Source organism: Tyto alba, unplaced genomic scaffold (assembly GCF_018691265.1).
Source record: "Tyto alba isolate M040663 unplaced genomic scaffold, T.alba_DEE_v4.0 Super-Scaffold_45, whole genome shotgun sequence".
NCBI classification, from domain to species: Eukaryota; Metazoa; Chordata; class Aves; order Strigiformes; family Tytonidae; genus Tyto; species Tyto alba.
In genome coordinates, this window is record NW_024881321.1 from 17,868,870 (window position 1) to 17,893,170 (window position 24,301).

Consider the following 24,301-nt stretch of genomic DNA (forward strand, 5'->3'; position numbering starts at 1 on the left):
CCGGGGCCGGAGGTGGCCCGGCCCTGAAAGGTGCGATTGTCCCCAGCTATTCCTGGTATGCGGCGGGGCGGCAGCCGCCGGGGGCCGGGGCTCCCGCGGGCGGGACGGAGCCGCCGCCGGAGGTGGGGGGGGACGGGACGGGACGGGACGTGGGGCGGGGGTACAGCCCCTCCCGGGTGCCCCCGGGAGGAAGGGGGAGGTGTGTGTGTGGGGGGGGGGGGGGGGGTGGCGTCCTTACAGCGTTGCCTTACAGCCGGCGGCTCCTTCCCATTCTTGCGGTCGCTGAGCGGCAGCGAGCTCCCGGGAGGGGGGAGGAGGCGGAGGGGGAGGAGACGGCGCGGGGGAGCGTTAAAAGGCGGCAGCTGAATGACAGCGGCTGCTCCCCGCGCCCCCACCCCTCCGGAGAGCCGGCTGTTCGCCGCCCTATTACCCCCCCACCCCCCCCCGACACACACTTCCCACCCGGTTCTTCCCCCCCCCCCCCCCCCCCCCAACACACACCCCCTCGCTCCGCCGGCCATGGAGGGGAGAGAGGACGCGGAGTGCGAGTGCCAGGCGGCGTTCGCCGAAGCTCGGCGATGGGTCGAGGTGAGGCCGTCTCTCGGTCCCTTTTTTTTTTTTTTTTTTTTAGACACCCACCCTATCCCCACCCCGCGGGGAGGCCGGGCCGCCCGTCCCCTTCCCCCCCCCCCCCCCGCGACTCCGGGGTCTCGCTGCGCCCCCCACTCGGCCGGGGCGGGAGGGCGCTGGCGTGGGGCTGCCCCCGCTCCTGGGACGCGGCTCCCAAACTTTGTTTCTTTGTCAGCAAGCTGCGAGCTGCTGTTTTTAAGAAGGTATCGTGAAAGCTCGCGGAGATCTGCCTGTCTTTGCAGTATCGCCAACGCCCCCCTCCCCAAAAATCCAAATTAAAGGCTGGTATAGCTACCTTCCTGTCATTAAGGCTTCTAATTTCTTTCAAATTACTTCTCTAGCTCTTGCTCTGAGACAGTCCGAATTAAAGGCACTCTTCTTCTTCCTGTCCCGAAAGAGTTCGGGACAGAGAGTAACCTGAAATTACAGTAATTTTCTCCTTTCCTATTTTAAGCATGAGTGCCTGACTGCACATAGCACTTGGTGTAAATATCTGTGTTTCTGCATCGTTACCCAAGATCACGCTGGTGCAGTGTATGCTAATGCAAGGGGAAGGAGGTTGCTCGGAGGTGTACCTGAGTGTGTACGTGTGTAGGGTAGCGTGCGGCTGGGCAAGCGTGGCTGATGGTGTGGAAGTTGTTTTCAGAAATGTTAGAAATACCGAATAGCCTCACTTAGTGTGCTTTTAAAGGGGGCTTTAGCATGCTGGTTTATATGTATTTTAACATATAAAGCTTTTTTTTTTTTTTTTCTGTGCACCCATTCACTTGAGAGGAAACTTCTGTTGTCAGAAACGCTGTCCCAGTAACTTTAAAAAGAGTAATTATCCAAAGAAGAGTGTTCGTTACTTTTTACCCCCCATCTTTGTAAGCCTGTCAAGACCTGAGTCCAGGCTTCTTTGTTTCCTCTGTAAAACGATGACATCTAGTGCTTAAAATCTATTGAGAATTTTGAACTAAGAGCACAGTAGGCAAGGGTATCACAAATGACTCCCACAAGTGTCAGTTTTGTAAGTGCCGTCCGTGAATGTAGGTAATTAAAGCAGTCCTGGCTTCCCCAAGTGTCAGTTTTGTAAGAGCTAGCTGTGAGTTTAGGTAATTAAAGCATTCCTCTCTCACGTATACATTTCTTGTATTGCTTTCTTTAAATTGGCAAAGCTTTAAATAGTTTCATTAAGGTGATGTAATGTCGTCTTTGAAAACCCTCGGTTTAAGGGTTTGGGGATTTGTTTTAATTATTATTAGTTTTCATTTGATACTGGCTGCTTGTACCATTCCTACAAAAGGTTCCCTCTTTGCCTGCCAGTAGCACATGGGAGCACTAGCAAAGCCATGGAAGTGTAAAGCTTGCACTGTTTGTGTAGTGGAAAACCAGTATGTTCTGCTTGCCTCCCTTCCCCATCTAATTTGTGTGGCTATACTTTGTTTCTGTTACATGAAAGCTGTTCTCATTTAAAGTAACTTTTAAACTTACCCCTTGGAGAAACGTTTTATTGTAAATGGGTTAACTTAGAAACATGGTGCTTCTACTCTTGAAATCCAGATGGCTTAAAAAGCCAAAACCAACCACTGCTGTTGTTGTATGAGAAAAGATTTTTTTGGAGTAATGAGACGTGTCCCAAGGATTTGCGGGTCTTGGGGAAACGTAGTGGTGTGTACATGATTGAGAGTGAATATTTGGTGAGTCCTAATGATTAAGCAATTAGTTTTGAAGATGAGGCAGATTTCCAAATATTTATGAACTTGAATTTCTTATGTTTTCGTAAGGTTTTGTAAGCCAGCTTCCCCCCTAACATTAGAGGAAGATGAAAGTATACAAACACCAGCTACTATATATTTAAAAGAACAAGTAAAAATCTCTTTGTAAACTGTTACTATTTCCCCTTGCTGGTGAAATCTGTGTTAACATATTTCTGTATTTCAATACAGAGCTTTTTAGGCTCTGAAATTTTTTTTAAAAAAAAAAAAAAAAAAACAACCTCAGAAGACCTGAGCTCAAACATTGAAGCTGAAGGCTTTCTGTAAGAGGAAATGAGCAGCTGTATTTGTCAGATCTCGGGGGGTGGAAAAAACCACCCCAAAACATGAAAATTTTTCACCCTATCTGTTCTTGAAGCTTTTGGTGAGAGAAAATTGTGTCCTGGTCAGGTCCTACTTCTGCCTATTCCCAGCTAGAGAATCTACGTTGTACGGCAGCTGGTGGGAGCTCAAACATTTGATCCTAGTTCTTACACTACACAAAAAAAACCCAACCCCAAAACCCCAACCAGTTGATTAAGAGTAATAACAACAAAAAAAATGCATCTGATATCTGTTGTTAGTTAATGAAAGACTTTGTTCTTTAATTCAGATGCATGTTGAGGCGTAGTTTGTGATAATGCAGACAAGGCAGATCTTTAGTCTTTACCGTACACAGAGCTCTTCAGGTGTAGTCCCCAACCTCTTGTGTCTTGTGTGTGGTGGTGAACTGGGAGGGAAGATAATGTTGCTTGTCTCGGTATCGGTTACCCTAGCTGGAGACAGTTAGTCACTCTCAGAGAGTTAGCTGTCAAGGACACCTACTTCTTTCGGGGAGAGAGTAGTGGTTTTCTGTGCAAAACTCAAGCTCTTCTCAGTTGTCACTGATCCAGAACCCAATGCTGGTTAGTGGTGGTGGCTTCTTGCATCTGGGATTTTTGGAGTCTCCTGAGCTTTGCCTGTAACAACTGGTGCTGCTCAAACTCACGTGCAGCTCAGCCTTTACTTGGCACCTCAGCTGGGCAGGTGGTGCGTGCTGAGACCAGAATAAAACACTGAAACACCACAACTTAGAAATAGTTTCTCCAAGGTAGAGGTGTGTTTGCCAAAGCTAGAAATAGCTGGGTTAAAATTGTTTTACAGCATTCTGTTCCATATTATAACTTAAGCAAGCCAAAAGCTGTTCCTCCAAACCAAAGCATTCTTCCCCCAGCTATTAAATATCCCAGACTGCCGAGTCTGTTTTCCTGCCTCAAGATGTGGGAGGGCAGTCTGCCTCTTCCTCTCCACAGTCCACCACAAAGTTCTTCCTTGTGAACAAAGAGATGTGGTCCCTCTCCCCCAAAACACTCTTCACCATTTTAGGAGCGATGTCCCTCTATGAGGAAAGAAGAGAGTGCCGTTTTCTTGTAAAAGGTCTCAGCTTTTGATTCATGTTCCGTGTCTTAAGTGAACCCTAATCTTCAGGTAAATGTCTGTGGTTTGAAATTGTTTGCTAAAGCAACTTGAAACCTGACCCATGAAGTCTGTAAATCTTTGGAGTGCCCTGAGGCAAATAACGCTTGAATTCCACCCCCCCACACACCCCCCAGTAGTTGAATGTACAGATCCCGTCTGAGTGAGGGTGGGCAGTGGACGTGTGCCTGAATGAATTGTTGGAGTGAAGCAGCAGAACTGTAGGAAAGCACGTGGAGCAACCTTGACAAATCCACTGAAGGGAAAAATAGGTGTTTGGCCAAGTGACTCCCAATATTGCAAGCTATTACAGGGCCTCTTAGGAGCTGAATTTCTTCCCCTAATAACCCATCTAAAGTTGTTAAAGTCAGATGTTCTGAGAGCTACGAATTTCATCTGATACTGTCACTGAGAGCATCAGTCTCAGAGTCACAAGCGGGACCCTGTAGTGCTGGGACTGTCCCTGGTGCAGGGACACTGCAGCAGAACAGAAGTCCTTTCTAGTGCTAACACTGCCCAGTGTTGGTGGGGAGAGGTGTTTCACCGGTAGGATTTCTGTAGCAAGATAAGGTTTTTGTTGTTTTCAACAGACAGCGTTAGAGGAAGAGAGCCCAGCATGTCTGGACGGCAGCTAAAGATACCTCTGCTGCTCATATCTGCCCTGGCCATTATGTAGGTAGTGGAATGGCCTGATTGATCTGAATGCTGTTGTGTGTGCTGACAGCTTCATTTATTAGTACATTACAGTGTTCTTTTTGGAGTCCAAAACTATCTGCCTTTGTGATTTAAAAGTGTCTGTTACATGTTGGATGTTGGAAAATTATTTGGGGGCTTTGGTTTTCGCCTTTTTTGGGGAAAAAACAGATATGTGTATACACACAGACGCACACACATACACACACCCTGCCTGCTCAGAAGATTCAAAAAGCAGATTCGCAGAGTAGCTTGGTAGAAAGAGTCAGCCTGAGGATAAAACTTGAGAGGCAGGACTACTAACCGAAATCTTTTGGTTTGGACCAACAGTACAGCAATCAAATCCAGTGAATGGTCTCTGACATGTGGTCACCAAATGTTTCTATTTGTTGAAACTGTTCGAAGTCTGCATTTCTACTGTATATTTTTATGGCTTCTGCAAATGCACCAAGAGGTCTAGCAGCAATGTTTTCCCTGTATTTGCATAGAGATCTTACCTCTGTGGTTATTTTCTTCTGTTTTTCCCCCAAGCATGAATCTAATGCATACAGTCTGGTATGGCAGATGGGAGGAATAACTATAGAGGTAGAAGACTCATTTTACTGTTCATATCCTCTTCTTGTAGGTACATTTATTTTAGTTGAACTAATCATTATGAAAAGGTTTTTCTCAGTTCTGGGTAAGGTATTCTCAGACAGTGTGTAGAGAGCCAGTTGATGTCCTGGATGGTGTCAGAATGAAAAATGTGTGAATGAGAAGGGAAAATCTATATATTGTGTTGCCTAAACCATGTCTAATACTGGGTAATTCTGTCAAGTCATAAAACCTGGGTGGGCTGGTTTCTGGAGAACTTCTTACAGCACGGCTGCCAAAGTCCTGGCTCACATCTACATAAGGGATGTATTTAACCCTCCTTTAGGTGGATGCATCAGTATTTCATTATTGTGTGTAGATTCTTGGCAGTGAGCCCTTGCATGGAGTAAATCTAAGTGTATCCAATTAATATATAAATATGAATTGATACATAAGTATACATGCTGTTAAGTAAATCCTGTGGGAATGTAGATCCTAGAAATAACGTTCTCCACTGGCTGCAGACTATGAAAGTGCTGTGGCAAAATGTCATATGGCAGGGCTAGCAGTAATGTTTTAGAGGGAAAGACTGACAGTAATATTGTTTTATCTGGCTGAACATTATTGTCTTCGTTATCTTGTTGTCCCTTTCCTTCCAGACCTCAGGGAAGATATCTGTGGTGTATGTGGTAATGTGTTTGAGAGAAAAATGGGACCGATTTTTTGCTTGAGAGTAAAATCTTTTTCCTGGTTTCTGCAAGGAGGGTTCATGTATTTTCAAGCTAAGTCTATATTTGGATTTCTCAGAGATGCTCGAAATCTGTCTTCACACAATTCTGTGCGATGGGCATGCATAGTTTTGGTCTGAGTTCACAGTGTAGTTTCCTTTGTCGACGGTTCCTCTTTGTAGTCTCTTGGTAGTTTTGAGGGTTGTTTTAAAATTTTGCATAAAAGCAGCATCTGCAGGCACTTTAAGAGGAAGAATTAACTTCTTGACTATAGAAATGGGTATGTCTTCTATACTGGGGAAATGCACTGCAGCTTAAGGGGATCTACAGACAATTCTGACCAGACCTTCCTTTTCTGTTCTGTATCTTGTGGTTACCAACTACAGTCAGTCATGGAGTTACTTTTGTTCTTTTCCTCCTATGTTTTTGTTTGTTTGTTTTTTGAACTGTGCCCTGGCCCATTCTGCAATGTTGTGAGGTCATACATTTTTTTCCACCCATAGTTTGGGGAGGAGGTGAGATGATGATTTCCATGTTTAGCATGCTTCCCACCCCCCATTACTGTGGACTACTATGGACTCCCTTTTAGCACCTTTTCTTTGTCCAACATGGTTTTTTGGTCCAAATTTTTAAGTTTGTAATGAGTACTTGGGTGTATTACATTAGATGGTGACCTTGCTGAGCTTTGGAAAACGCTTGGATTTTATTGTGTTGTAAGAACCAGATACATTCCAGCTGTTTCTTGTACCTACCACTCCTCCTTTTTAATGTTCCTTTATCCACTCCTGGCAGAGTTGTTTTCGTTTTGTTTTGCCTTTTTTTTTTTAAAAAAAAAAAAAACAAACCCAAACCCACAGCACAACCTTTTCTGCTTAATGAGACTAACATAACTCTTAACTATCATTTTTTAAATGGGCTTTACATCTTCAGCAATTTAATGAAAAACAGCACATACTTTCAGACCCAATGCTTCTGCTGGTCTAAGGTGTGCTTGACACACCTAACTTATTATCCAAATTAGCTTAGGAGGAGTGTTTTGTTTTGCTGTTTTTCACATATCTGAATACAGTCAATCCAAGAGAAAAATCTAACTTTAAAGGAATGTAGTGATTAAACTACTTTAAAATAGGTTCTTTGATTCCTCAAGCTGTGAGCTTCTGTAAGCAGTTGTAAATTTAGCATTTATGAATAGTGCTAAATTTTTATTTTTCCAATGAAAAGAAAGCTGTATGGATCTGACTCACAGTGTGCTAGCTTCCAGTTGGATATTTAGCTGCAAAACTTTCATTTGTGTTACACTGAATAGAGAATCTTAATTTCAACAGTGTTTTGCATTTGTGGTACAAAACATCTGGGATTATATTAGAAAGGCATGAGGATTATAAGACTTGCTTCATTTTTTTTGCTAGTGCTGGGTGTGTTGGCACATTTTTTTTGCACCAGCTCATGTGGAAGTCCTAACTTTTTTTTCTGGATGTGATCCAGCTTTCAGTCATTACTATTAGAAAAGAAACACGATACACTAATTTGGGGAAATAGTTATTACTGCGTTTGCCAAAAAAAGTCAAAATCATTGTCATGTAACATAGCTTTAAAGGAATATCTGGGTTCGGATCAATTTGACAAGCAGAGACATTGAAAACTGTTGGTTGGGCCAAGCTGCCCTCCTAGGGTAGGTCCCACGACGATGTGGTTTTGTGTTAGTGCCAGGAGATTGTCACAGCAAGGTGTCATTAAAACTCCGGTGCTTGGCATGTTCTTCTCCTGCCTTGTTTTGTGGTGGCAGTGGCGTTTGTCTGACTCTCCAGTCATTTGGCTTAGGGAGTTCATCTGATGATGGAAACTTGGGAAACTCGGCCTGTTTTGTGTTATTTGGTACTCGATTGGTTCCTGGGAGGTGAGATGGGCACCAGTGTTCATGCCAGGAGAGACGTGATGTTGGCCGAGTTGGCCTTTTGGTGGCAGCTTGCTGTTGGGTTGCAGCCGATCTAGTGGGATGAAGAGAGGCAGGCACCTGAATTTAGAGAAGCCACCTCTTTCCCTGGAGGCTTCTTAAGTCACCTGGTTCTGCTCATTGCCCAGCTCTTTTCATTACGTGACTCAGGAGCCACTTACTGGGCACCCGAGGTTGAGATAAAGCTAGACACCTGAATTAGGGAGGCTGGCTTCCAGCCATAAATAACTTCTTCGGGATGAATTTGATAAGGCTTATATGGTTGGAGCTGTTTTAAATAGAAACTCTGCCAGGAGTTTCTGGGCCAAAGCATTTGAAAGTATTTGATATGCTTATACACTGACTTCTGCTATGGCAGAAGCAGCCCTTGTGTCTTGCTGGCGTTTCGTTGGTTGGGAGATGGTCCTTCAGAGGTGTTGGGCCATCTGGCCCAGCAGTTATGCAGTGATCATCACTTGCCCTTCAGGGGTGCAATCTAATCCTGGATCTAATCTCTAGTGTGATTTGCAAATTCTTTCCTGGAAGTACTTTATTGGCCCTGCTTCTTGTTATTATTACTTTTTCCTTCAGGAAGGAATTTGGAAAAATCTAGCTTGTGGAGTTTGATCTAAGACTTTCTATGTGGTCAAATGACCGTGTTGGCTAGTAAGTCATGATGTGATAAAGAATGGAAGCAAACAAAGCCAGATGCCAAAATGGCTGTGGAGAAGAAGATGATCCAGGTTTGACACTGCAGGGGTGGGGGGTTTTGTAGCAACAGCTGTTGCAATGCCTTGAAATGCTTCTTTGGATCCTCTTTCAGGTTAGGTGAATCTGGGGACAAAGCTAGGCACTGCTGCATTTCCACTCCCAGAAAAACCGCTTTTCTTCTTTGTGTCACCATGCTCCATTTGCCTAAATAGTGCCACTGACAAAATACCCTGTTGTGATGCACCTGAAAATGTAATCCTGAGTAAAAATGGGCTAGGCAGTTGATTGCAGGTTCCTCTGCAAACAGAAGGGGTTGTAACAAAGGGACATGGACTGTCTTAACTGACTACAAAGGTCTCACCTTTGCATATTTTTTTTTTTTTTAATGTCAGGTGGGCATCCTCATTGTGAATTCTCGGCTTTCATTCAATAAAAAGGCTGTTTGGAGTTGCTCTTATTTGGACTGAATGAAAGTGGGGTGAGGATGAAGGCATGAGCTTCAGGTACAGATGGATATCTTTCACAGACATTTGCCTGATGCTGTGGAGGGAAAAAACCTCTGGTATAGTAAACATCAACTCGATGATTATTCAGGAGGGTATTGCTTCACAACTGCGAGTCTTACCTGTCAATGAATTTTTTCAAAGACAAATCCCCATTGAAATGCACAGACTGGGTTGCTCACTAATGACCTAGTGTGCATCTGATAAAATCCAAAAGTCCTCTGTGACATTGGGGTAGGTCTTGCAGACACAGGCTGTAATTCCATTTGAGAGCATCGTTAAAGACTCCAGGAAGTTCTGCATGTGAGGTGTCAGTGGATGGGGTTGGAAGCTGTGTGCTGTGGAGAAATGACAGAGGAGAGAGGCTTGGAAAGGGAAGAGGAGAAATGTGCACCTAAGGTTATTTGTAAATAGCTACTTTTTCCTTCTTACTGGAGTGAATTTCTTACAAAGTAAGTATTTAAATTATGAAATTTTGTAGAACATGCTGGATTTTTAAATCTGGGGTTTTTTTTGCTTTTGTTTTGCATTTTGGCCATTTAAAAGATTGGGGAAATACAGTCTCAGACTGTTCTAAATTTCTGAATGTGTTATTACACTTATTTTAATTTTTTCACTTACAAATTTGTAAAATTAGTATCTCCTCTGCTTTACCTACCAAGGGGCATGGAAGCCTCCTGTTAGACCTGGCTGAAAAATAAATGTGTGTGTGTGTGTACCTATCGTTCTTTTTTTTTATTTCTTTCCTTTCTTACCTCCCCAGCTGAGAATTTCTAAAACAGTTTTGTGGGGCTGTTTTTTTGTGTTTGTTTTTTTTTTTTTTTTTTTTTTTTGTTTGGTTGGTTGGGGTTTTTTTTGTTGTTTTTTTTGTTTGGTTGTTTTTTTTGTTGGTTTGGTTTTTGGTTTTTTTTTTTTTTTTTTTTGGTAACGTGGCAACTAAAATCTTGTGGCATTCCATTTTCCGGTGGAATCTCGGAATCTTTGATCTTTCCTTCTGAAAACTATATCCCCTTGAAATTTACAATGAAAAGGTGAACGTTCTTTTCCTAAACTTATTTGGATATACTGTAGTTAAAAAGAATAAAGCTATTAAATCGGGTCTGGTTGTTAATATAAAAGTTAAGCATTTTGTATTCTGACAAGATTAACATGCACATTTCGGCAACAAGATTTGGTCTTTGTGTGTGGGCGAGTCTCTTGCAAGGACCGTATCTACTGGTCATGGTAACGAAGCGTAAGGTTGGAGCAGTGTTTTCCAGCGTCTAAGCAGACGTGGTCGGGAGGCTGGCAGTAATTCGGTTTCCTGTGTCTGGTGCATAGATGGGTTAGATGCGATCCAGCCGTGCAGATTTCCAGTGGTGACTCATCTGATTGTTTTCTCTTTCCTCTCTGATCAGCCGAGGAGACAGGATAGAGGAGGGTGTCTCTCAGGCAGTAGAAGACATCTCTAATGTCACGCTAACTTTCAGATACGGGGGAATGAAATATATGGAAAGGATATTGGTGTGTCTCAGCTGGTTTTAAAGGTATGACTGCCTTCCTCACCTCAGTCTTATTTTTTGTTTTTTTTTATTTCCTTAGAGTGTTATTCCTAACCCAGCTGTGCTGTGGTTGTAGCTCAGCCATGTCTTACCTTTATTCAGTCTGGGAACAGGTGAACCTGGTGCAGGCTCAGTTTAACAGACATTGCTGCTGGGGGGGGGGGGGGGGGGGGGGAATCATATGGAGAAGAGATCTGGATTTCCAGAACCTTCTCATCCCAACCTCAGCACGTGCTTCTCCACTCAAGTAAAGAAGCGTACGTGTCTTTGTTTCTTCTTGAGGTGGGGGATGTATATTCCCCTTTGGGAAAGGGCACTCATCTGCAGACTGCTAGTAGAGGTAGATGTGGCATGCACAAATTTTACCATTTTTTTTTCATCTACCAATGCATATAATATTGCTTAGATTGCACATGGTTTTAATTTCTGGCAGAGATGCGGATTAAGACCTTTAAGTGCTTTGGCTGCGTCTACCTACCTGATGTAGGATGGGAATTTGAAGCAGTGTGGCTGCTGTCACACAGAAATCCTTGTCAGCCAGTTTGGGTCTGTCAGGAATACCCATGTATTTTACAGTGTTACGCAACATAAACATCCTGTGAGATTAGGATGCTATGAGTTAATTGCATCCAGACACAGCTCATCGTTTTCTTCATCTAAAAAGCCTGGATATTGCTCAACTTTTTTATTTGGTGGGAGAAGATCTAAAGTATGAAACTTGCTTCTATATAACTTCTTCTGGCTGGCTGGAAGACTGTTTGCCAGAGTACTAATACGTTGGTTCCTCAGCTATTGCAAAAGTGTAATGGCCGTTCATCTTTTTAAGAGCTTGTCAGTCTCAGTTATAGAATGCAACATCCTTACCACGAGAAGTGTCTGTCAGAGAATCTTCTCTCGAGAATGCTGCTTTAAATCCTCTCTTGTTTAGAGGTAGGTGTGTGGATTTCTTGTGCCCCCTTCTTTCCTGTATTAGATGTATAATACTGTGCTACAAGAATTAAAGTTTCCGTGTAAATGTCAGAATTATATACCCCCTCCCATCTACTTTTAAAATAGTTTTAATCCTGTGATTTGGAAGGGAAAGAGGTAGCATAAGGGAGATGCAGATAAAAATCCATCCTGTGTTTGGGACCAGTCTGATGGGCAGCGTGGTGTATTGAGGATCTTAGCATACAATAAAGAAGACTCTGGGGATTGGATGTTATTGTAGCACCAGCAATCAGGTACCAAATATTGTTGCACATTACATATGTGGTGCTGTCACATTCCTCAGCTCAATAAAAGTAGTTTTGGCCATCTTCTCAACTCCCATGAGCAGCTCCTGTTTACTGGCTGGGTTTAAATGATTGTATCTTTTTTTAGCATGGGTTTTATGGCCATGATGCTCTCTGGTTTTCTGCTGAGAAAAATCTGGTTTTAATCTTGAATTCTAAACTGCATTTTTTGGGAGGCACTCAGAAGTAGGCATGAGTCTTCAGTATGAACTAAAAGTTTGATTATTTCCTGGATATAAGTGCCAGGACACTTTCTACTTTACACTGAATTTGACCAGGGTCTGTTTGCAGCAACTCCCAGTGGTCATTAAAACATCACCTCTGCTGCTGCTATTTCATGTCTACGTAAAATTAAACTGACATGATTTTTTGCAATATTTACAAAGTGCACCTCTCTCTATATAACTTGTTGGCATAATTAGGCTACACTGTCATGAAACACGGTTTTGTTTAAACACAACAATGGAGTGAAGACTTTAATGACTTTTGGAACATTGTATAAGCACTGTTAAATCACAGCTGTCAGGCTGAAGTTGTGAAAAAAAATCTCTGAAGCAGTGGCTAGTTTCAGGGAGAGAGTTCTCCAGCAGTCAGAAAATTGGTATAATGCTATTTTAGACCTCGAAGCCCCTTGCTTCTATTTATATATAGTGTTAATGGGTGCTTGCTGATGATGGTTATTGCAGATACCACTTGCTGTGGTTTTGGATGATGGGGAAACTGCTTCATGGAGCAGATGAGCAGTTCATGTTCTTCCTCTGCATAGATTCATTAACCAAGTTACTCACATATATGCAGTCTGGAAATACTAGAGGGCTTTGATCTTTAAAACTTAATGTTTGAAAATGTAAATGATACACTACTTTGATCTGCTTCTTAAATTAAATGGTAATTGTGAAAATTACATTAGGCAGCTTTCCACTTAAAAGTTTGTACTTTTCATTTCACACTAGGTTAATTTTAGGCTGCATGTCGCTGGTTTTTCATCAGTGAATTCTGGTAAGGGGGAGATCCTTGTGTTTCTACATGGCCTATTTATCAGCCGTGTGTGTGTTTAGTGACTGGACCTTAACATGCAATTCCTCTAACGCTGACACCAGGGATGGTCAGTTTTTCCTGTCTGCCTGTATATTCATGACCAGGGTTATAGGAATCATTAAGGCTGAGCAGTAGAAAACGAAGAGAGTTTGAGCTGTGTGTGCCCTGGGTGGGTGGCTCTGACTTGTTCCCTTAAGGTGTCAGGAAACTCTTGGGCACGTGCTCCACTGCAGCCTGGTGATGTGACCTCCCAAGCATCTGCTGATAGCAGAGTAGCAGAAACTTTTATCTGGGTCCTTCTGTGCTACTGGACTATTTGCTGTTGCTTTTCCAAATTACTGTCATCTTCTAATCAAAAAACTACGGGGTAATTTGGGGCTCCTAAAACGTTGATGAAGCTCATGCAAAGTTCAGTCTTTTCCTTACATCAGCTTTCTAGTGTGTAGTGGATTTATCTATTTTATTTACCGTAAATGATGATACAGACCTCTCTCCCTTTGTCCTGCTCTCTTATGAAAGGGACCTTTGAAGTCTGAGGGCCACATCAAACTGCCAACTCGTAACTCACAAGGTTATTCAGAATCTTATCTTGTATGTAATAGGTTCTTTTAAGCTCCTGTTGGTTTAACGCCAACTAAAAATCAGCTGCTAAACTGAAATTAAGTTGTTAATTAGCCTCTTAGTAAAATCACTTTGTGTACTTTTCAATTATTAATATTTGTTTAACTACCCAGAGATTAAGCTTATGGGGGAGAAGGTTCAAGATGGTTAGTACTGAATGTCTGCCACAACAACTTTAAGATGTACTCATGGCTGGAGGAGGTTTTCTGTTGTTTTTTTGTTTTTTGTTTTTTCTTTTTTTTTTTAAGAGCAGGTAAAGATTCTTTGGTTCCAGATCAAAAAAATGGTATATGGAGTGGGATTTTCTCTTTTGAATTCATCATGTGGACCTTCTGCTGTAACTCATGCTGCAGTCTCCAAATTTGTCTTGCTTCTTATCTCCTGATTTCCTTTAGTGATATTTGTATTAAGTTCAGCATCAAGCTGAGTTGCGATATTGTTGCTTTTTGCTAATTTCCATTTCTATGTGTGCTGGTGGATTTGAGCATTCATCTCCAGTAATTTGCATCAGATGTTAAACAATCTGATTGCTTTAGTGGCACCCATCAGAGTTAGGAAATTGCTTAGCTGAGGTAAACAGGAACATCTCAACTCAGAGCTGCTACAGCAGCCTGTCTGTGTATTTGAACTTTTTTTCTTTAAGCACTAAACTGAGAGAAGATATTTCCAACCAGGAATGAAAACAGTTGCCAGGGAAAAGAAACTTGAAATATCTTTTCTGAGGTTATGGAAATGATTTAGCTTGGGTTTCAGTGCTTCGGTGCGGTACCTTCCTTATTAAAATTCCTTTTAGGTGGATAAGGATTTATAAAACTTCCAGATAATTGCTCAAAATGAAAATGAACTCTCTTGGTTTTTTTTTTGTTTGTTTGTTTTTGGTTTTGTTTGGTTTTTTTTTGTTTGTTTGTTTTGTTTTGTTTGGGTTTTTGTTTTTTTTTTTCCTTTTTTTTTTTGTTTGTATTTTGTTTTGGTTTTGTTCGTTTTGTGGGGTTGTGGGATTTTTTGGGGTGTGATTTTGTTTGTTTTTGGTTTTGTTCTTTTTTTTTTTTTTTTTTTTTTTTGAGTTAGAAATTGGATGCTTAAATTTTACTTCTCTTTGTCTAAGTGTAGAGGATTCAAGATCATCCTGTCTCAAAATTTCTCTTCCCCAATACGTACCTCTGGCTTCCACATCCTTTTCAATAAGGAAGACTGGTAGAATTGTTAAAATACTAATAAACACCTAAATGTGAATTACAATTATTTTGATCAGATAATTTTATTGGGGGTAGAAGGGGCCACAGGAGCCCTCTGTCCTCTCCTGATGTGGGGGGGGTCTCTGTCCTCACATGAGAGGAGCCGGCCAGGAGTGGGACCATGCAGCAGGACCATTCACTGCCACTCGTGAATCTTCGGCCTCTCTTGTTACCCAAGTCTCAGAGTTGTCAGTGTGGTCACTGCTTATTCTTTCCCTTCTTGAAGGCTAGTATAAAGGTCCATTTTAAAGCTGTTACTTTAAAATATCAGACGATGCTGAACATATTTTTTTTTCTTACAGTTCCTTCATAGTGATTAAACTAATTTAAAGTCAAGTTAGAGCAAGTCATTAATTAAAGTAAGGAATTCTTGTAGTCCAGATATTTTTCTCAAACTTGAAGAACTTGAAACAAGTGTACTCAATTGGTGCCGAAGAGCAGGTAACTTATATTTCCTGGCAAATGATGTTGACAATTTTAAGCCCCTCTCACTGCTCCTTTAAGGCTAGCCCAGAACTAAATAAAATTAAATAAGACCTTAAACTTCAGACCAAAGCTTTGACTTTGAATAAATTGCTCAGGATGAAAAGAGAAGTGGTAGGTGTGTTCTGTTTCATGGATTTAAAAAAACAAACAGAAAGTAGTGACGGTTTGCCCCATTTTGCTATTGGGAGTGATTCTCTCCTAGAGCCAAACTTTCATAAACATTCTGGAGCTCCCCACTTTCCCCATATAATTTCATTTTTAGCCTTGTTTAAGGAGTCTTATGACCTGTTGAGAGTTTAAGGCTTTTCCAGAGAGCAGAGCTACCGAGCTGCCACAGTCCTGTGATCCTCTGTGCAGCTCCCTGTGATGGGGCACAACAGCCAAGGACTTGCTATTTCCCATAAAATTCAACAGGAACGAGAATCTGATAGTACAAGCCTCTTCCCTCTTAAAGGTGTGAGGATAATGTTAAATACAGGAATTTCTTGTAACCAGAAAAATAGATACTTAAATAGCATTATGCTTAATCATACTCTTCTTTCTCTCCCCTTCTATTGACACTATAGGAAAAAGGTTTGACAATGACATCTCAAACTAAACTTAGTCTTCAGGGGCTGTGTTACAGTAGAAATGTAGGTACTTCAAAGAAGTCTTGGGCAACTGAAAGGGCCAAGCTGTAGGCTTAAAAACAGAGTTGTTCTTGTCTTCCTCTAGGTATATATTACATATCAGGCTTCCATTTCAATTTTATGATAAACAGTATATGCTGGGTTTTGGCATTAGATCTTGTAAGCATGTTTAAATTAAACATTAGTAGTCAGATGAAATGGGCTTAGACAGGCTTTACTTTGTTTTGGTGCTCTAGAGCTAATCATTTACAAATTGCTGAGCTAAGGGGCACAAATTAATGACATTCCAGCATCTTAAAATAGCCCTCACTATGTCATACTGAAAAAATGTGTATTCGGCGTTCAGATGCTATAAATTTCACAAATGTATCATTTATGTGAAAAAATAGGATCATGACAGAGAAAGGAGTTTACTTGATGTTTTGTCAATTACTTTCTGTTAATCTGAACACTGCTGTGCATTTTTGAGTAGCACAAAAGCCTTTACAATGTTTGCAAAATTACTTTACTATAAAAAGCTACAAAGAATTTTCTGCCATAGTATTTTTCACATGTAGCCATTTTTTTTTTCTTTTTAGCAGAAATGTTGGTATCACAAGTTTGCTCACAAAACTTTCATTAACCAGCAAAATGTTTACCACTTAATCTAGTTTCAATTTGTGCAAAGTTTTGAGATTTGATTAAAATAACAATGTCGTCCATTGCAGTGTATTGCAGCTTCCCAGGGATTCGGAAGATATTTTGCAGGGATTCTCAACTTGCCATTACAGTGTTTATAAGGGAAAGCTTTCATTCCAGAATAAACTGCTTTCAGATAATGTTGTATATATTTCTCAGAATTGTTTTGTTGTACCCATTTTTTGTTTTGGGGAGTTATATTGTAGACTTATTCCTGCATGTAGGCAAGAATATTAACAAGTCTTTTGTTCATTTTATTGCACATGATTTCATTTTAATTTGCTTCTTCAAAGCCACTGAATGAAAGGTGGGCCATTCACTTTATTGACCCCCAGTCTGTCCTTTCATCTCTATTAATAAATCTAATACACAAACTGACAGTCACTTTTCATAGATGTATCTTGACAGAGATGTGTATTGGTATGAATTTGGCACATGTTAAAGTGTATGTAGCCTTGACTACTCCAAATCTTCGTCCAAACAAAACCTTGGAGGGCTACCTCTGACCTACCAGCTTTTGACTTTCATATTTGGGATTTTTTTGAGGTTCTTGTGCTAGCTCTCATTACTGTGAAATGTTTGGTCATCAGGTCTTAGAGTTGCCTCAGCTTGCCGAGTTTCTGTGACGCCTCCCTGAATTCAGCACTAATGTTGCACAGGAACCAGCAGTTCAACTGGAATAATCCAGACTCCTCGTGCCTTCTCTGGCACTGGGTAGAGGCAAAGGCAGGAGACCAAGGTGTGGCAAAACTCATGTCCCCATTGCTGACCTGAGGCAGGGGTATGAGGGGACTGTGCTGGACACTGTCAGTGCATGCTAGGAGGGATGGGGCAGATAACACACAAAGGGAGCTGGAAAGCTGAGAACAGCCACTTATTTCTCAAATGCAAACATGAACAGCACATTCTCCAGGGTTCTCTGGTTTTGTCCTGTGCTATTTCCATTCCTTCCTCTGGCAGCAAGGCTGTGTGGGGTTTTGCATCTTTTTTCCTGAGGTGGCAAAAACTTTATTCTTTTTTTTTTTTTTTTTAAATGTATGTGTCTAAAATAACTCCTTGAGCAGGTGGATTCATGTAGCACCTGTGAACAAAAGCTACATAATGAAGTCCAGACCTGCTTTTACTTTGAATGTTCCCTTCCAAAATACATGTTTCTGTTATTTTTTTTATGTGGTTTCTGGAGGTTCTTCAAAGAAAACAGCAGTAACTGTAGCTCTTCTCTGCCCCATTCCCACATAACTATGTCACTGGAGATGCCCAGGAGGAGCCCTTTGTCCTTCAGAGCTTGTAGGTCAGTCATTTTTATTAGATCAAGACAATCCTCCATCAAGGAAAGGGAAAACAGATTATTTTTTTTTGTGTTCTGACACCATCGTGTAATCTCTGTGGAAATATAGAAAGTGACAATGGTGCATAGGTATCCTCAGCACCACCACCTTGCAATGTCCCATCTCTCTGCAGGCATCTCGAGTGGTTCCAGGGCAGCAGGACACTAGAGGAGCACAGATGGACCACCAAGAGTTTCTCTAAGCAATGTAACACTAATAACCGTGCACATAAAGACCAGTCAGTTCCTTCTTCCCTATCCCCAGCAAGTGATGAGAATTAAGAGGTCATACAGAGGAATTTATTTGAGGAACAGAATTCATTAGAGAGCATCAATCAGATGTGATTAGCACTTTAGCTTTTAAACTCTGATAAATCAGAATTCCCTATGCAACTTTTACCATAACATTAGAGTTATAGTGTCTGGTGTTTGAGTTATATAAGGTAGTGTAAATGATGCTTAAACTGTGTGTCTTGAGTTGGTAATTTTCCTGATCTAAGTAATTATAGTTACTTGAGAGGGGAGTACTTGTGTCTGTCCCCCCATCATGGGTATACAGTTTTTCTTTTTTGTTGTTTTAACAGTGTCAGGTCATAGTAGGTATTATAGGTTTTAATTTCTGACTTGACACTTAAAGTATACATCCTAAAATAAACTTTATTTGTAGATTTTTTTTGTGTCTAGGTTATCATGTGTTTTGAGCAGTTCCTGTGAACCTCATTTCCAAAACAGCACCAAAACCCCCCCTGAAACTCACTTTGTTCTCTCTTATGCCCTAAATCCTGCAGATGCATACATGCTTAACTAAGAATTTTCTCTTGGTTTGGTATTCAGATGATGAGACTGAATGAGTAATAAGCTCTTTCATGTGGAAATAGCATATATGGCTGGAAGGAGCTCAGAGGTCACGTAGTTCATGACTACTCTCTTGTAAGACCGGATCTTCTTATACCTAGACCATTCCTGGCATATACGTATTATTTTTTTTCTTTTAACCTCTTAAAAACTGGCAAACCGGTCTGTGGTATGTAACTTTATGGTTAATTTTTCTTCCATAATATGTGACAATCTTCTTTGCTGCAAATTAAACCAATTAGTACAACTTTTGCTTCGATAAACTTGGTAAAGAAGTGTTCCCTTGCAGTCTCATCTCTTTTTTTTTTTTTTCCATAATAACCAGTCCTCTTCTGTCTTGCCTTGAAGTGCAATACATGCAATAGCGCGTACCAAAATAAGAGTAGGACAACTACTGCACCAATGCAAACTAGTAAATAACCACTTAAGCCAGTGGCATTGCATAAAAGGGTGTAGGAGTGACTGACTACAAACCGAGGTCGTGTCTGTTGTTAAAAAAGAAAGTTAACATTGTTTTGAGATGTACAGAAATATCCTGTTTTTTTTTTTCTGTTCAGTTGCCGTGTTTTAAGAATAAGAATTTATAACTAAACTCTGAATTTTCTCATGCTGAACTTTAAACCATTGCTCCAATTTAGGACAAGAATGGCAAATTCTCATCTACCCCCATAATACCTGTGCATCTCAGTTTGGGTTTATAAATAATATGACTGTAGTCTGTCACCTAATTCTTTAAAGGACACACTAGAGAGTCCTGGAATTTGAAACAATTTCTCTTGGGTCCAGTTTAGTACCTTATCCCAGTCTGATGTTGCACCTCAGAAACCTGTTCTTTACATGTGTGATCAGCTTCCTACTGTCACATAATGGCCTTTTAGTTGCCCTACCTAGTCTCTATTTCCACAGTCTCTCTGTCTTTAAATAAAATAACAAGGCTTTTTGCCAGTTGCATAACTTAAGTCCACCTATAGCCCACTTACTGCTTTTCTTGTGTATCAGACCAGATGATTTGTCAAAACAGGAAAAAAATAATATTATTTATATGTGACTTTTCAAACCAAAGTTTTACCTTTCTTCCAAACAGCTATGGCTTGGTGGTGGTGAACCAGCAAAATTTAATACCCTTATAGAAACTAAATTTGGGTAGAATTGTCTAAATGTTTTTCTAGTTCTTACTCTGATTTCTTCTTGTGTTGTCACACCTCCAAAGGGGATCTTTATGTTTAATTTTTCAATGAGACCTTTCCAGCCCTTTGAGTTGAAGGTAATTGCTAATGGCTTAGAGCATGCTCTAGAACACAGAACTTCAATTAAGCAAATTCTTCCAGGCTTTGCTGTCTTCAACACTTCTGCTCTCAATGGTTGTGTTCCCAGTGCCATGCTTCTCTGAAGAATCTGAGAGCTCTTTAACTGAATTAGCCATCTTGTCATTCACTATTTATTGACCTTCATCATACCTGATCTGTCCTTTCTTCTTCTTCTAGCATGGCCATAGAATTTATTATATACTTCAGTTACTTTAATGTGCCTGACTCTTTTTATTATGCTAGTTGTGTGAATTTTGTTCACTTTTATTTTTTTGCCAATTGTTTTCTCAAAGCATTCCTGTTTAATCATACTACTATTTAGTTTAGGTTATCCAGTTTCTCATCACATTTTTGATAGAATACAAAATTAAACTAACCGTAGTACTTAACTGATTTTATAGAACACCTACCCGATTCTGCAATAATCTTTAAAACAATTAATAAAGTTTTGAGCCCACTTGCAAGGTACTGCTGGGTAGTCTCTATACACAGACAGCAGAACTGAGGCTCCATCCTTATATCATGCAAAACAGGTATCTTTATTAATAAAGCTTTTGAGTGGGAAACTGTGATGTCTTGACATGCCTTAAAGCAGTTCCATATTTTAAAATATTAACTGTAATGGTAAAACCTACAGGACACTCATGATAGTTTGTATAACCCATTGCTTAGCATCCTTGCTGACAGTCTAGATACTTGTTACTGGAGTTGCAGTAATATTTTGTGGGACTCTTTCTGATTTAGTTTCCAGCAGATGGTGGTTGCAAAAGAAAACATGTGTGGGTGGTTACTGGAAGGGTGTGTGTACGTGTGTAAGCTGACAGGCTATCTTCTGGACGTTTGTTCAACAGAGTGAGGTGCCATGTTGAGTTTTAATGACTGTTTTGTAGTTACAGTTGAGGATCCTTTAAGACTCAGTGACTTAGTCATATTAGGCAGTTGTATTTCCTCCTTTTACTCCAATAAAAGTGTTACGGCAAATTTCCATACGTTTCTCCCAGCAGAAGCAAAATCTTCAATGATTAAAAAAATAAATTGCTTAACTGTATGCGTGAAGGTGAAAATAAAGTAGTTACATGTAGGACAATTTAAAAAAACATTAACTTTGGTATTTCTGGTAAAGAACACAGTTGTTGGTGTAAACAGACTAATTTTTTTTTTTTTTTTTTTTTTAAGAAGAAAATATTGCCAAAGAACGGAACAAGCCTATTTCTGACTTGTAGCTCCAAAAGATGTAGGCTCTTAGCATAAGGATGAACTTGCTGATTTGATATTAGGATCTCTTTTCTAGTTAAACATGAGGATAAAAAGAGCATTTGGTGCTAAAACACTCACTGGGCACTGTGCCGCTGTCTTTCTATTTCTTAGTCAAAAGTGTTATCTGACAGGGAGATACAGTCTTGAATTTATACTGTTTATAAATATTTGATCAAATACTTTATCGTCTCCCAAGCCATGGGAAATCAGCAAGTTTGGCAGAAATAATGCAAGCTGTATGTGCAGTTTTATTTTGAAGTGTGTCAGGCGTTAGGATGGGAAAGGAAGAGCAAATGTTCTTTGAGCATTTGTGATAAATACAGTAAAGGTCCACGCCTTAATCTTCAAGATCAAGGTCTGAGAGGAGACTCCTTATCCAGGAGGGAAAGAGAAGTTTAGAAGTAGAGCATCTTGATGGACACCCTCTTGTTTCTCCTTTTCCCCTCTGAATGTACTTACCACTTAAAAAGTGGTCTTTTGATGCCTTCAAAACCTTTCCGACTGATATAATCATAATTTATTCAGATTTACAATTTCACTGATGTTAATGTATGGGATATGTAGAATATAATTTCTTTACTAACCAGTACTGTCAAAATTTAATCTGGAGTCCTAGACTTGTACATAATTAAGAGAGCTTGATAGTTTACTGGAGTGAAAATGCAACTCAAACTGACGACAAAAAAAAAACCAAAACAAAACAAAAACAAAAAACAAAAACAAAAAAAAAGTGCTGCTTAAAACTAGTTTGAATAGTTTCAGGTTAGTGATATTCTGTATATTGCTGTGCTTGGTGGTTTTGCTGGTATTGGTCATAAAAAGCTGTCATGGTTTAAACCCAGCCAGCAGTCAAACACCACACAGCTGCTCACTCACCTTCCCCCATCCCCAGAGATTGGGGGAGAGAGTCAGAGGGGTAAGGGAAAGGAGACCTGTAAACTGATATAAAAACAATTTAATAATTGAAACACAATAAAATTTAAATAATAATGGTAATAAGAATGCTAATAATAGAAAATGCAGATCAGTAATGCACAATGTGATCAGTCACCAACCACTGACCGATGCCTAGCCCATTCCCAAATAGCGAACCCAGAGAAGAGAGAATTCTGAAACCACAATCCCAGAAGTGAGAGCAAGATTCCCAACCAACATTCATCTATCTAATGAGCATGATGTTATATGATATGGACTATTCTATAGGCCAGTTTGGGTCCGTTGCTCTGACTCTGCTCCCTCCCAGCTTCTTGTGTAGCTGAACACAGGCAGGACACGAGAAATTAAAAAGTCCTTGTTTTCTTAGCAACAACTGAAAACATCAGTACATTATCAACATTCTCATATCAAACCCCATACTGAATCTAAAACACAGCACTTCCAGTTACTAAGAAGGAAAAAAAAAATTAGCTCTATCGCAGCCAAAACCAGGACAGTATCCACCCCTTATTCCATACCATTTATGTTATGCTCAGGTTCCACGTTTTCCAATACATTCTAATTAATTGCCATCTCTTTTTCCTGTTTTTTGATCTATATACACAACACCTCTGTCTGAGCCATCCCTCCAAAATGTGTGGTGAGTTCATTTAGTCTATAACTTTGGGTTCCATCTGTGATGACAGTTTTTCAAGGCAGGAGGGATGAAGGAGACATTGCTCAGTTGATGGAGTGGGTGTCCCTGGGTGCAGCGGGAGGATGGCCTGTAGTCTGTTCGGAGCTCATAGGTGGTGTGTCTGACACAGTCCATGCTCACAGTCTGTGGGTTGAAGATGTCGATTTCAAAGTTGCTGGTCACCAGTTGCTGAAACTAGTCCTGACTTCATGAAAGTTCCTTTTTCATTAACCTGGGCGATTCTCAGTACAATGTCATTAGTATAATATATATCAACCATAGTGATAATGATATGCCATGACAGGGTTATTTAACAATTACCATCATACAATTCAATTCACTGGCTATTTTCACCCCAAATCAAATCCCTGCGAGGCACACATTGGACTTCCCCATCCTTCTGCACTGCACACCAAGTGCACTCAGGTCCTTGGGCAAAAGTGCGTTCTCAGAGAAAGCTGATGTTGGGATAGTTTGGTAGCATATGTAGAGTCCAGATGTGAGAAGAACAGGGTATGTGTATTTTTGTAATAGCCAATGCAACCTATAATAAATGACAGGATGATAGGAATATGATGGGAAAAGAAAAGCTTGGACACTTTTTGTGCTTCATGGTGTAAAATAAAAGTGATTTTTCCCATCATTTCTTTACCCTGGATAATTGTAGATATTTGAAAATTCTTAGTCATCTGAAGGCAGTGTTTTAATGAAAAAAACGACTGTCTAAATAAATTCCACTTTATAACAGCAGAGGTCAGAATATGTCAGGAGATATGTGAGATCAATTTTGCAGTGACACCTAGATTCTGCGTGAATTCACACCCAGTATCAATGCAGACTCTGAAACTGAGGCACCACTCTTGGAGAACATTGGCCAGCATAAGATATTTAGTTTTTAATAGCATATTTATGGTTACATGCCTTAATAAAAAAGGCATTGTATAGATTTAACACTTTGGACTTAATATGCTTTTTCTAGATCCACGTTTCCCTATCTTATTGTATATTACAAACAAAGATATCTTTAAGTAAGCAAATATTAAAAAAAAAAATGGTGTATGGGAGAAGAAGGAAGTGGTAGTTAATATTTCTCATTTCTATAATGATTTGTGATGCAAGAGAACTGTTTGTGAAAAGATGTGTTACTCTCCCTATATGTGTGTTTTTACCATTTAATTATAGAGAAGGCTAGAACTTCTCTACTCTGACTATGAAAGTACTGGTATCCTCCCTCCCCACCCTGTGAACGTACTGACATACCTGGTGCAGGTCACTGTCAGACGGAGGATGCTGGGCAAGATGGACAGCTAGCTCAACTCAGTGAGATAATTCCTTTGTTAGTCTGTAAACATTGTGCAAGTGGTATTTGAATGCTTCAAGCTGACATTACGTCCAACCTTTTGTTCTAACAGAAAATATCTGAGAGGATGTGTGTCCAATAAAATGCATAATATTGTGATGCCCCCAAACAAAATGAAA

The 24,301-nt window shown here is 40.4% G+C and overlaps 1 protein-coding gene across 11 annotated transcripts in view; it reads left to right on the plus strand.

Annotated features, from left to right (window-relative positions):
- Positions 1–446: 446 nt before the first annotated feature.
- The window catches only part of LMO7 (LIM domain 7), a 134,291-nt gene continuing 110,436 nt past the window's right edge, over positions 447–24,301 (plus strand). For 3 of the 11 annotated variants that reach the window (XM_042805966.1, XM_042805965.1, XM_042805968.1), the window contains exon 1: positions 470–588. In XM_042805966.1, coding sequence (XP_042661900.1) covers positions 520–588 — 69 coding nt within the window. In that variant the 5' untranslated portion in view covers positions 470–519. Of the gene's footprint in view, positions 589–24,301 lie in introns of all 11 variants that reach the window. The other 8 variants (XM_042805963.1, XM_042805967.1, XM_042805969.1 and 5 more) reach the window with 6 other exon arrangements.